The sequence below is a fragment of the Benincasa hispida genome, chromosome 11 (assembly GCF_009727055.1).
Source record: "Benincasa hispida cultivar B227 chromosome 11, ASM972705v1, whole genome shotgun sequence".
In the NCBI taxonomy this organism is placed as follows: Eukaryota; Viridiplantae; Streptophyta; class Magnoliopsida; order Cucurbitales; family Cucurbitaceae; genus Benincasa; species Benincasa hispida.
Window position 1 is genome coordinate 75,839,195 of NC_052359.1, and position 14,951 is coordinate 75,854,145.

General features: G+C 32.2%; 1 protein-coding gene across 1 annotated transcript; it reads left to right on the forward strand.

The window, feature by feature from the left end:
- The first annotated feature begins 9,711 nt into the window (after positions 1-9,711).
- LOC120091162 (transcription factor MYBC1-like) lies at positions 9,712-11,490 on the forward strand. Its single transcript, XM_039049052.1, has one exon. The coding sequence runs from the start codon at positions 10,309-10,311 to the stop codon at positions 11,161-11,163; it is 855 nt and encodes a 284-aa protein (XP_038904980.1). The 5' UTR covers positions 9,712-10,308; the 3' UTR covers positions 11,164-11,490.
- Positions 11,491-14,951: the final 3,461 nt, after the last annotated feature.

A 14,951-nucleotide genomic window follows, 5' to 3' on the forward strand; every position in this document is an offset into this window, starting at 1 on the left:
ATTCTGTACATGTTTTCTAGTAGACAGAAAATGGAGATTAAGTTTCTTTTCATCTTAGGTATATAATACAAGTTCCTAAGTAAGATAAAAGACTCTCCAAAAAATAGCTTGACATCTCCCACTGCATGAGCTGAAATGACTTCACCTGTTCCCACCTTGCAGAAATTCTCTCCAAGAACTAGTTTCCTATAGAAAAGTGCAAACATGATTAACGGCGCCTGAATCTAATATCTAGGTTAGGTGAGTATTTTCCACTAGACATGTTTCAACTACTAGTAAATTCGATTTACCTTGTTTCGCCTTTATCCGCTTTATTTTCAGCCAAATACTTTGAGCAGTTATGCTTCTAGTTCCCATCCTCTCCGCAATGGAAACACTTTCCTTTGGGAGTCTTATTTTTGTTTTTGTTTTTCTTACAGTGGTTTTTTTATTCCTTTTACTCTTCTTCTTCATTTGTACAAATTTATCTTTTGAAAAGGAATGAACAAACTTTTTGTTATCAGTGGGTCTTGTTCCAGACGACGACCCCTTAAAAAACTTCTTAGGCTTAGAAATAACATTTACTTCTTTTTCCTTAAGTTTCATCATAGAATGATATGTCTGTAATTCGTTCAACAACGTAGTCAAATTATAAGTAATTTTGTGCATAACAGCATTGGTTCTGAAAGGCAGATAACTCTCCAGGAGAGATTCCAATATCATACTTACTTGACTTATCTCATCTATCATCACCCCATGAGCCTCAGCAACATTAAAATGGACCATCATATCGAGAACATGTTCTCTAACATTGGACCCACTTTCATACGAGTACTGTAGACATACTTAATGGCTTCATGTCGAACAGAGGATGATGGTTGCCCGAACATCTCCTGAAGTGACGCCATTATCTCACGAGCGGTGGGCATTACCTCATGATTCTTTTTAAGTACATTTGATATACTTGCTAAGATGTAGGCTCGAGCTTTTTCATTAGCCTTAACCCATCGATCATAGATGTCCCGAACATTTTGATTCGTTGTTGTACTGGGAACCGGAGGACATTCCTCCATCAACACAAACCTCAAATCATCCACAACTAATATTGTGTTGATGTTGGATTTCTAGTTTGAATATCCTTCACCGTTAAACTTATCGAAAGCTAGCAGTTGTATAATTGAATTCGACATTGCTGAAAAAATTTAAACAAATTCTATTAAACTTTATACATCTAAAATCCAATTTTAGCAAAATAATAAAGTACCCAATAAATCTTTATTTATTTGCAACGATACTTTAGTGATTTAGAACAGTTACTACCGAGGGGCAGTCAACAATTCCTTCACTAAAGTAAGACAATTCTTGACCAAATACTATATCAGAATAACTCTTTACTCCTATAGTTCTTTTGGTTATCGTTTTCGGTCAAGATCTTTACTAGCAATTAGTAATTCTTGTAAGTGTGACCCGCCATTTTCAGATCTTATTGAACGGTATGAATATGCCCCCGAAATGGAAGACAATACCCAAGATGGAACTATAAGACCCTATTCATTTACTGAAGCTTGGGTTGTTCTGAATCCTATGTTATAACCCTTCGAGGGGATAGTCATGGTTAACGACTAGCTAGTGTCGCCTAAAAACGACAACAAGCGCAACATAGGAATCTCACGGTTCAAACTAATGGAGGAGACCGTAGGACAATGTTGACACATGAGAAGGACTCGGAACAACTCACTAGATATCAAACATTGTCCAACGGTCTCCTCCATTAGTTTGAACCGTGAGATTCCTATGTTGCGTCTGCTATCGTTTTTAGGCAGCACTAGCTAGTCGTTAACCACAGCGATCCCTACGGAGGGTTGAAACATAGGATTCGGAACAACCCAAGCTTCAGTAATGAATAAGGTCTTAAAGTTCCGTCTTAGGTATTGTCTTCCATCTCGGGGGCATATTCATACCGTTTGATAAGATCTGAAAAATGGCAGGTCACACTTACAAGAATTACTAATTGTTAGTAAAGATCTTGACCAAAAACGATAACCAAAAGAACTATAGGAGTAAAGAGTTATTCTGATATAGTATTTGGTCAATAATTGTCTTGCTTCAGTGAAGGAATTGTTGACTGCCCCTCGGTAGAAACTGTTTTAAATCACTAAAGTATTGTTGCAAATAAATAAAGATTTATTGGGTACTTTATTGTTTTGCTAAAATTGGATTTAGATGCATAAAGTTTAATAGAATTTGTTTAAATTATTTCAGCAATGTCGAATTCAATCATACAACTGCTAGCTTCCAACAAGTTTAACGGTGAAGGATATTCAAACTGGAAATCCAATATCAATACAATATTAGTTGTGGATGATTTGAGGTTTATGTTGACGGAGGAATGTCCTCCGGTTCCCAGTAAAACAGCGAACCGAAATGTTCGAAACATCTATGATCAGTGGGTTAGGGCTAATGAAAAAGCCCGGGCCTACATCTTAGCAAGTATATCGGATGTACTTAAAAAGAAACATGAGGTAATACCCACCACCCATGAGATAATGGCGTCCTTCAGGATATGTTCAGGCAACCATCATCCTCTGTTCGACATGAAGCCATTAAGTATGTCTACAGTACTCGCATGAAAGTGGGTCCAACGTTAGAGAACATGTTCTCGATATGATGGCCCATTTTAGTGTTGCTAAAGCTCATGGGGCGATGATAGATGAGATAAGTCAAGTAAGTATGATATTGGAATCTCTCTTGGAGAGTTATCTGCCTTTCAGAACCAATGTTGTTATGAATAAAATTACTTATAATTTGACTACGTTGTTGAACGAATTATAGACATATCAATCTATGATGAAACTTAAGGAAAAAGAAGTAAATGTTATTTCTAAACCTAAGAAGTTTTTTAAGGGGTCGTCGTCTGGAACAAGACCCACCGATAACAAAAAGTTTGTTCCTTCTTCTTCCAAAGATAAATCTGCACAAATAAAGAAGAAGGGTAAAGGGAATAAGAAAACCACTACTAAGAAAAATAAAAACAAAAACAATACTCCCAAAGGAAATTGTTTCCATTGTGGAAAAGATGGGCATTGGAAGCGTAACTGCCCAAAGTATTTGGCTAAAAAGAAAGCGGAAAAGGCGAAACAAGGTAAATCAGATTGACTAGTATTTGAAACATGTCTAGTGGAGAATACTCACCTAACCTGGATATTAGATTCAAGAGTCACTAATCATGTTTGCACTTTTCTACAGGAAACTAGTTCTTGGAGAGAACTTTTTGAACAGGAAATGACTTTCAAGATGGGAATGGGTGAAGTTATTTCAGCTCATGCAGTAGGAGATATCAAGCTATTTTTTGGAGAGTCTTTTATCTTACTTAGGAATGTGTATTATGTACCTAAGATGAAAAGAAACCTAATCTCTATTTCCCGTCTGCTAGAAAATATGTATAAAATATCTTTTGAATCTAATGAAGTGTTTGTTTTTTCAAGAGGTGTTCATATTTATTCTGCAAGACTCGAAAATAACTTGTACATATTAAACCCAACTGAAGCAAAGGCCATTCTAAATATACAGATGTTTAAAACAGCTGAGACTCAAAATAAAAAACAGAAAATTTCTCCTAATGCCTATTTTTGGCACTTCAGATTTGGGCATATTAATCTCAACCGAATTGAGAGATTAGTAAAAAAACGATCATCTAAGTCAGTTCGAAGATAGTTCTTTACCTTCATGTGAATCATGTCTTAAGGGAAAAATGACAAAAAGTTCTTTTTCTAACAAAGGTCTTCGTGCCAAAGAGCCTCTCGAACTAATACATTTAGACCTACGTGATCCGATGAATGTAAAAGCATGAGGAGGCTATCAGTATTTCGTCAGTTTTGTTGATGATTACTCGAGATATGGCTATATTTACTTAATCAGTTACAAGTCTGAAACTCTTGAAAAGTTCAAAGAATTTAAGAACGAGACGAAAAATTTGTTAAGTAAAAGAATTAAAACACTTTGATCTAATCGAGATTGTGAGTATATGGATTTACAATTCCATAATTATCTAGTAGATCATGGAATTCAATCCCAACTCACAGCACCTAGAACATCACAACAAAACGGCGTTGTAGAAAGGGAAAATCGAACCTTATTAGACATGGTTCAATCAATGATGAGTTATGCTCAGTTACCTCAATCTTTTTTAGGGTATGCAGTACAAACTGCAGTATATATTCTAAACATTGTTCCTTTAAAAAGTGTTTCAGAAACACCGTATGAATTATGGAAAGAACACAAAACTGGTTTACGTCATTTTCGTATCTGGGGTTGTCCAGCACTTGTTTTGGTACAAAATTCTAAGAAACATGAAACATGTTCGAAGTTATGCCTCTTTGTAGGATACCCCAAAGAAAAAAAAAAATTGTTCTATGATCCCCAAGAAGACAAAGTATTTGTATCGATAAATGTTACATGCTTGGAAGAAGATTATATAAGAAATCATCTACCTCGCAGTAAACTAATATTGCAAGAAATGACCAAAGATACTATAGAAACATCAACAAGAGTTGTTAATCAAGCTGGTCCATCAACAACTGTTGTTGTCCTGTCACGTCCATCTCATGATTGGAGCATGCCTCAACGTAGTGGAAAGGTTATTCAATAATCTGAATGCTATATGGGTTTAATAGAAACTCAAAATATCATACATGATGATGGATTAGAGGATCCATTAACCTTTAAAAAGACAATGGAAGATGTTGACAGGGAATAGTGGACAAAAGCCATGGACGTTGAAATGGATTCTATATACTTCACTCTGTTTGGAAACTTGTAGATCAACCACATGGGGTTAAACCTATAGGTTGCAAATGGATCTACAAGAGAAAACGAGACCAAACTGGCAAGGTGCAAACCTATAAAGCCAGACTCATGGCCAAAAGGTTTTACCCAAAGAGAAGGGGTTGATTATGAAGAAACTTTTTCTCTTGTTGCCAAGATAAAATCAATTAGAATACTTCTATCCATTGCCACATATTATGACTATGAAATATGACAAATGGATGTCAAGACAACTTTTCTGAACGGCCATCTTGATGAAAGTATTTTTATGTCTCAACTAGAAGGGTTCATCAAACAAGGACAAGAGTAGAAAGTCTGTAAGCTTAAATGATTTATTTATGGGTTAAAACAAGTTTCAAGATCTTGAAATATAAGGTTTGATACTGCGATCAAATTTTATGGCTTTGAACAGAATGTTGACGAACCTTGGCTTTAAACAGAATGTTGACAAACCTTGTGTATACAAAAAGATAGTCAACAAGACTATAGCATTCTTAGTTCTTTATGTTGATGATATCTTGCTCATTGGGAATGAGACAAGCTTCCTTGCTGACATAAAGATATGGTTAGCGACACAATTCCAAATGAAAGATTTGGATGATGCTCAATATATTCTAGGAATACAGATATTTCGGAATCGAAAGAATAGAACCCTAGCACTATCTCGGGAATCTTAAATTGATAAGATATTGTCAAGATATAATATATAAAATTCCAAAAGAGGTTTGTTACCTTTTAGACACGGAATTCATTTTTCAAAGGAACAGTATCCTAAGATACCTCAAGATGTTGAGAAAATGACAAGAATTCCATATGCATCTGCAGTTGGGAGTTTGATGTACGCAATGTTATGTACACGCCTGACATATGCTTTGCAGTTGGAATCGTCAACAGGTTCTAATTCAATCCAGGACACACTCATTGGACTGCTGTAAAAAAACATCCTCAAGTATCTAAGGAGAACGAGGGACTATATACTTGTGTATGGACCTAAGGATTTGATTCTTACCGGATATACAGATTCTGATTTCCAGACTGACGTGGATTCAAGAAAATCTACTTCAGGATCAGTTTTCACTCTCAATGGATGAGCTATAGTTTAGAGAAGCATTAAGTAAAGTTGAATCGCTGACTCCATAATGGAAGCCGAATACGTAGCCACATGTGAAGCCGTTAAAGAAGCAGTATGGTTAAGCAAATTTTTGACTGACTTGGAAGTAGTTCCAGATATGCACCTACCTATCACATTGTATTGTGACAATAGTGGTGTTGTTGCCAACTCGAAAGAACTAAGGAGTCACAAATATGGAAAACATATTGAAAGAAAGTACCATCTCATCAGAGAGATAGTGCACCGAGGAGACATGATCGTTATGAAGATAGCCTCTAAAGACAATCTTGCTGATTTATTTACGAAGGCCCTCTCGGCTAAAGTGTTCGAGGGCCACCTGGTTAGACTTGGACTCCGAGCAACGTAATCTAGGGCAAGTGGGAGAATATCTATGATATTAGAGATGCCCTAGTTTATTGTATTTTCCCTTTTATGTTTCTCAACATTGTACATATTTGTTCTCACTGGAGTTTTGGTCCAAGTGGGAGATTGTTGGGAATGTCCTAGAACTCGCAGTTTGTAAATTTTAAGTTAAACATTCTATTTATCAATAAAATATTATTTAGTATTTCATTCAATAAAGTTGTTGATTTTGCATTCTATTATGAAAATCTGAAAATCCAATAAACATATCCATGGCTATAGTATGAATACTTTAACTTTATGTGGTGACATAAATAGGATCAAGTTAATAGTATATAGCCTAAATGATCTATAAGTATATGGATGGAATTGGGTATCTCCTCCTAGTAACACTATTGGATGTGGCCCATTTTGTATAGGTAATAAAAATGATGTAATCCACAAATCATTCATGTAGAGACACGTGAGTGAAGGCATCCTATGCAATGAGTTTACATATAGACTGGACCACGAAATAGTCATTTTTCTTCATAACGGCCGTTTACTGTTAAAACTGACTATTTCATATTTAAAGTAACCTAGGATAACTCAATCTTAATCTTGAGCTAGCTATGAACTCCTGTTTATTCGGGATTATCCTTTGATCTGCATGAGTGAGAGTAGTCTAACAGCACTGCTCAATAACCCTTCCATTTTAAGGATAAGACTGGATGGATAGTTGGGGACATAGCTCTGCAAGATGGAATTCACTCCTACCCATTTTTAGGGTTAGCAAATAGGTTGTTCTCTTAAGTGCTGATTCCATGTCTTGAACAATCGGGGGCCCGCCTTCTCATGATAGAGAATGACATGATTCATAAGTAATATTATGAATCGAATTGTTCATTAGAAGGTCAATGGGAACTTAAGGAACGAGATGTATTTACAGGGGTAAAACGGTAATTTTGACCCAACTATATTACGATCGACCTGAGAAGGATCGACTTATTGATTATGGTTTATATGGACAGAAATATATCTATAGTGAGGAGGGTGCAACTATTGAGCTATAGTGGTGTGTCTTGATAGTTAACGAATAGTAATTAATTCGATTAAAGAGTTTTAACGAATTAATTCCAGATCGTTGGAGCTCATGATTTTTAGGTCCATTAGATCCCTCTACTAGCTCATTAAATTAGAATAATAAATTGAGTATTGATGTATGAAATTAGGGTTATGAATTTGAAATATTCAAATTCAATTTTTGGGGTTTTCGATTGATTGTATATGATACAATTATAAACGTTTAATTTAATTGAAATTAAATAAAATTAGAAAATCAATTAATATTTACATTATGATTTAAATATAAAATTGATTCATTGGTGATATTAATATTTTATTAATTTAATATTTAGATATTAAATTAATATTATTAAAAATCAATTAAACTTAGTTTTATTTAAATTAATTATTTTGAATTAATTTTATAAAATTAATTTAAATAAAATGATTTTTTGAAATCATTTCAGATTAATGGGTTTTTCCATTTTTGGGAAAACCCCACTAACACATTTGTTGGATAATCACCAAATTCCATTTCTAGATTTAATGATCTTCAAATTGGAGTTGTTCTTCATGCAACACTATGCATTTGCATGAATTCTTCCTATATATAGAATCTCCATGCATGAAGAATAAAAAAGTAATTCGATGTTATACTTGCTGAAATGATAACCTGAAAACTCTACATACCTCCCTCACTTGTTCTTCATCAATTCAACTTGATTTAAGTGTTTCCACCACACGTTTCAGCTTGAGCATAATAGAGAAGATCTCGGTGATAGTCCTCTTGGTGATTCAAGCTCTATCTTGGTGTTTTTCAGCTGAATTTGTGGAGAAATCTTCAAAGGTAATATGTGTTTCAAACCCTCTTATGAATATCATATGAACAGCATGCTTAAAACTCAAATTAAATGTAGTTTAAGTGCTTATTGATTCTGTAATCTTCTGTTGCATGATATATCATTCCTTCAGATTGAGACCCCAACCAAAGCCCAAGTCTTTGTTATGTTGTGAATTGGTACCGAACTTGATTTTGTTAAAATTAGTGACTTTGCAAAGATTTTTGTCTAACAATTTATTGAAATTAGTGGCTTAGTTTGTGAAAATTGGTACAAATTGTGTGTTGTCCTTCAAACTTTGAAAAAGCTTTTTCAAAGTTAAATTTCATAACCATGTCTAATAAATGTCCATTACATCTCAAACTTTCAATTTTATATTTAATAGGTTCCCAAATTTTAAAAGTATCCTTGAACTTTCAATTTTTTATTTAGTAAACAACTTGTTCCTTTGCCGAAAAAAAAATCAACTTATTCAACATTTTTTTAAATTAAGAAATTATTATACACAAAATTAAAAGGCATTTGCCACATAATTGAAAGTTTAACCCCTATTCCACAATAATTTTTTTTTATGATTTTCTATTTTTGAAAATGAACACTACTTCTACTTATAGATTTCTTACTTTATTACCAAAATTTTGAAATTGTTTTAAAAAAACAAAGTCAAATTTTGAAAACTAAAAAGTTATATAATTTTAAAACTTGATCTTGTTTTTTTTTTTTTTTATTTGGTTTAGAATTCAAATGTATTTTTAAGTAAGATGAAAAGCTTACAAGAAAATTATGAGTTAATAAGAACAAGTTTTAAAAATATAAAATAAAAGTACGACAAAATAGTCATCAAAGTACTCCTTAGAGACCTACATGTATTTGGTCCACCATCTTCATAAGCTTATGTTAAATAACTCAATTTCAATAGTGTTTATTATTAAAGTTTGCATATTTATTGAAGAACTTTATCTTCCTATCTTTATCTATTTTGCAAATTTATTGATAAACTCTATCTTATAACTCTACACTATGAATACCACCTAAATATCTTATGAAGTCTAGATACTCATTTTCCACAAATAAGTATTGCCTAAACTTTTAATTTGACTTGTATTTTTTTTTTATTTAAGTAATTCAACTTTTAGCATATTTGTTTTAGTCTCGTACTTTTTGCAAATAATCATTTAGATAATTGCCATTTAACATATACTCCACTCGATATCAACCTAAACTAATATATATTAGTTCAAATAAGATAATTGTAATAGATAGCGAAATTAGTTGTCATATTTATAAATATATTACACAAATAAATAATTTATAAATATGACAATCCCAAATCGAGTCTAAGTCAAATCGTCGAAACTTTTAGCTTTAGGGTGGGAATCAAAACAAATGATGGGCTAACATTTGGGCTTGCTATCAGTTGATAAGACTAAACCCTAATTCTACTTTGAACAAAAATCCAACTTCCTTATCATACGCCCACAAAAATGCACAAAATCAAATAAACATTAAAAGTAATAATAATAATAATAATAATTGAAAAATCCGTCATTAGTACGTGTAGTACACGCGCCATTACAAAAATCCTAGTACTAGGAGGCGTTGTCCTTAGCCAAAACAAACCCTGAGGGAAGGCCCACGACATTCAAATGATTGGTTCTCTCAACACATCTCTCCCTTTCCCACTCTCACTCCTCTTCTCACATGGTTCGTGTACTCCACGCGCTCAGCCACAAGCCACAAATCCATCCATTTTTTCCTTAAAATCAGATCTTCTGATTTTCGTTTTTTCTTTTTTCTTTTTCTTTTTCTTTTTTCTTTTTTTTTTCCAACGCCCTCAGATCCCGGAAAATAAAACCCAGATAAAAAAATAATAAAAAAAAAGAGTACTTGATAAATGTTTTTAATAATTGTAACCTAAAAAAAAAAGGAGCTTACAAGATCCACCTCGAACCCCTCTCCCAAATTCCTCACCTTTCTTCTTCTTTTCTTCTTCTTCTTCTTCCTTTTTCTCTGCTCTGAAAATTTCACTTGATTCTGTTTTTTATCCTATTTTGTGTCTGTTTCTTCTTGTTTGTTTACAAAATTGAAGTAAATCCAGTTGAAATATTGGTGAAAATTGAAGTGGGTCTGTTTTAGATTTGAGAAACAATGAAGGAAGATGATTCAAATTGGTTCTCAAAATGGGAATCAGAGCTTCCTTCTCCTGAAGAATTGATGCCTCTTTCTCAAACCCTTATCACCCCTGATCTTGCTTTAGCATTTGATATTACTAACTCAAATCCTCCCATTAATAACAATTCTCATCCACCGCCGCCTCCGCCGCCGCCTCCGGTGCTCACTCAGCCGAGTTCTGCAGATTTTGGGGATTCAGGGGATTTAGCGTCCGGCGCTGGCGACGAACCTGCCAGAACACTGAAGCGGCCGCGGCTTGTCTGGACTCCGCAGCTTCATAAGCGATTCGTTGACGCCGTTGCTCATCTAGGGATAAAAAATGCCGTACCTAAAACCATAATGCAGTTGATGAGCGTCGATGGGTTAACTCGTGAGAACGTAGCTAGCCATTTGCAGAAATACCGCCTCTATCTGAAGCGTATGCAGGGGATTTCCGGTGGTAGTGGTGGCGGAACTAGTGGTGGTGCTGGATTGCCTTCAGCCGCTTCAGATCCCGCTACCGATCATTTGTTTGCTAGTTCCCCTGTTCCGGCTCATTTTCTTCACTCTGCTCGGGGTAATTCCGACCATTTCTTGCCGTTTGTTCCCGTTGGAGCTCTGCAGCATCACCACCACCAGATGGCTGCCGCTGCTGCTCAGTACCACCGGCAAGTGGCTCAGTTTGGGTCGCCGCCGAATGGGCAACTTGAGCACCCGTTTTTGACTCGGTCTGTTCACCGGATTGGAGCTCCAGTGAGTACTCCGGCGACGAATTATAGCGAGGATTTGGATTCGGGTAATGGAACAGGAGGAAGGAAGGTTCTTACTCTTTTCCCCACCGGAAATGATTAAAATTTCTTTCAATTTGAAATCCGGACTTGCTCACCGGCGGTAATGGCGATTTTACCGATCTCGAAATCCTGGTATTCCGATTCTGATTTTGTTCTTTCTTCGTCTCCGGCCAAACCAGTTGGCCGCCGTGAGTTTCTGATTCGTCGGTTGAATTGCCGGCGGCTGCCGGATGAAGGTAAAATCGATTCCATTACTGAAGGGGTAAAATTGTACATTAATATGAACTCTTTTTACAAGACTTTGTGAATGTATCCATTGAAATCCTCAAAATAGAGTTCGAGGATTTTTAGCTTTGTTCATCATCTTTAAATTCTCTGTTTCTTTCTTTCTTTTTCCTTTTTTTTCCTTGTCAAGAAAATAAAAATAAAATGGCATTTATTATTATTATTATTATTATTATTATTATTATTATTATTATTATTTTGCAATGAGCATGACTAAAAATAATATCTTAACCAATTATATATACTCTCTTCCCAGCTAATTATAAAAAATTAAAAAAAAATTAAAAAAATTAAAATATCATTTTCATCATTATAATTTGAAAATTTGTTCAATTTTTATATATGTAATTTTACATGTCTAATTTTAGTAGTAGATTTTAAATAAAACTTAAATTTAATCTATCAAATTAATTTTTATCAAAATTAATTAAATAATAATAATTAGTTCATGAAAAAAAATTAATATATGAACGTATTTTCAAAATTTAAAGTAGAAAATAATAATAAATAACAAAAAGTTTTTTAAAGAAAAAAAATTAAGAATAAACAAATAAAATGGACTAAATTTAAAATTTCTTAAAATACCAAGATTAAAATTAAACAACCTGCAAAATATAGGGACCAAAACGATATTTTGGCGAAGAAAAAATATTTGATTATGGTGCAACACATTTATTTGGAAAAAAATCAACATGTGATTTTGGAGATTTGATCCAGTTCATGTTTTTTTAAGACAATAATCTTTAAATAAAAGTAGCAGATTCTTTGATTCTTCCTTTGTGATCTAAAGTTGTTATACCAACAAGCAATCTTTGAAACATTGCATCTTCTTGTCTTTCCAAAAAAGAAAAAAAAAATAATTAAAAAAAATTAAAAATTATCCATAATTAAATCTTAATTAAAGTTGGAATTAGGCAGTGCATGTGAGGTTTAGAATCTTTGATTATGTTTGTTTTGACTTGAGCATTGGTGAAACATATGTTAGCTGTAATGAAGCACTACCAAACCACACACACCCATTTTTCTTTTAATAATAATGTTTTTAAGGAACCTTATAAACTTAGATTATTGGGAACCTTGCTAAGGAAATCAAATCTCACATGCCTATTCTCCACATTTGGATAATTCAATAAAAATAAGCATAGAGCAAAATTATACCTTTTTAATCTTCAATCCCTCTATTTTTTAAATTTACCTATTAAGTCCTTGAATTTGTGATTCAAAAAAGTCACTACGGTATTAATCTTGTTTTATTCTTTCCTCTTTTTTTAGTAGGCTTATATAATCTCAACGTGTTTACTTCGGTCTCTATATTTTTTAACTTTTATCTCATGTTGGTCTTTAAATTTTTAAAAGTGTGATCTTAATACCATTATATATTATCTAAAAAATATACGTTAATTTAGTTATTTTTATTTTTTATTTGTTTGTTCTACTCAATTAACATTGAGTAAGTTTCTTGAAATATATACATCATATAGAGAATTTGTATTTGGATTTTGTAAGCTATGACCCAAAAAAAAAGTCATTTAGTAAAAGTAGAATAATCAAAGCATACATTTTAAAGTAAATGAAAGAAAATTGTAGTTTAATTATATTGCAATGAACAGATAAGTTTGAATAAATAATATTCTTAGGCTACTAAAGATAAACCATATAGGGAAATGAGTGCCTTTATCAATTTTATTGAATTGTGCATATATGGACAAGTATTGTTTTAATATGTTCGAATTATAATTTTTGACAATACACTTTCATCCATGTGTTTATTTTGTTTTTTTTTTTTTAACTTTTCAACTTTAAATTACTTGTGAATTTGAAGTTGTGTAATATTTTTCAATTTAATTTTTCGAGGCAAACGTTCAAAAGAAAGAGTGAATAATTGGACCGAATAAAGTGTCACGCTAAACAAACCTCTTCTTGAAGCAATAATTACCAATTATGCTTTTGTCCATTTACGTTAATACCAAATCAACTCACGTTTTTTTCCAAAGCACATCACAATTTTGTTACGTTTACAACGAAGATGGCATGATTACAATCACCATAATTTCATAATTTTAAAAATAGAATCATCAAAATTCAATAACTTATATCATAATTTAGAAACTATTTAATAACATTCATTTTTTTTAATGAAAATTATGCTTATTCTTTACCATTTTTTTTATCGTGATTTTCATGAGAATCAATAATTATAAATCTAATTTAAACGCATTTTAGTTTTTTTTCTAATATAGATTTGATGGATTGAAATTTTATACAAGAGAAAGATTCCTAGAGAAGGAAGAAATGAAAAGAAAAGAAAAATCTGATTTTTCTTAGAAGGAATGTAAATTTTTCAACAAAGACTATGTGCCAAAGAAAGTGATGTTTAGGGCAATCTAAATTGTGAAACTAAAATACAAAGTTTTATGGAAAAAAGTGGAAGAAACAAGCATTAGATTTTGTGGTTTGTGTGCAATCAAGTACAACATCGTGACAAATATCTCTTTAATTCTTTTGTTTTATTTTCTCCCTCTTTTGGGTCTATTATTGTATTTGGTCATATAACATCAATCATTCATCCACTTATTTATCTTATAAATCATATATTTTATAAATATTTATAAACTTCATTCTCTATCCTAATCTTTTAATAATTATTCTATAAACTTGTTTATCATGTTCGTCAATATAGATGAAACAAAATCTAGGGTAGAAAATCATCTAGACATATATCCTTGACATAATAAATTAGATTTGAATCTTCCAATTTACACGTTGTTGTACGGAAAAAAATAGTGATGTGACATATTAAAAATAACCAAGGATAAAATTCAATTTCTTCACCTATTAAAAATGAAACAAAATATGATGGGCATGTTAGAAAAATGAAATCATATATTTAATCTAGTTTACAAATACAAATTAATAACACTTTTAAAATGTGTTATGCTTGCCAAATTTATCAAAAAAAAAAAAAAAAAGTATACGATTTTCTTTTTACATCTAAATTATTGAATTAGGTTTGATTTAACGACTATATCATAGATTCACTAAAAACAACCCTATCATCGATTTAGTTTTAAGTAAAGATAATGATGTACAAACTTTATCATTCTTTTAAGGTTAAATATTCTATGATTTTAGATTTTAAAAAGTTATAAATCTCCATACTTGTATGTATTAATTTATAAAACCAAATTCTTACTTTTCACAAAATGTTAAGAGTTGTGTATTGATTAAATACTAATGTGACACCAAATACTTGTTATTAAATTGGATTTAAAATATCTACTTTTTTATTTAATGAAATAGACACGATTACTTAAAAAAAATTGAGAATCCATCCAAGTGGTATGACCTACCCATAACAACATACATGAGCCAATCTTGTTTCTATATATATATTAAAGCATTATTATAATAACAAATGAAAATCTCATTTAAAAAAAAAGAAAAGAAAAACTTTTTAATGTGTTTTTTAAAACATTTTGTGGCAAATAAAAAAAATTCGAATACATATAGAAATTTTAAAAGTCAATCCTCAGACACATACTCACAGTTGTATATGACGGTAGA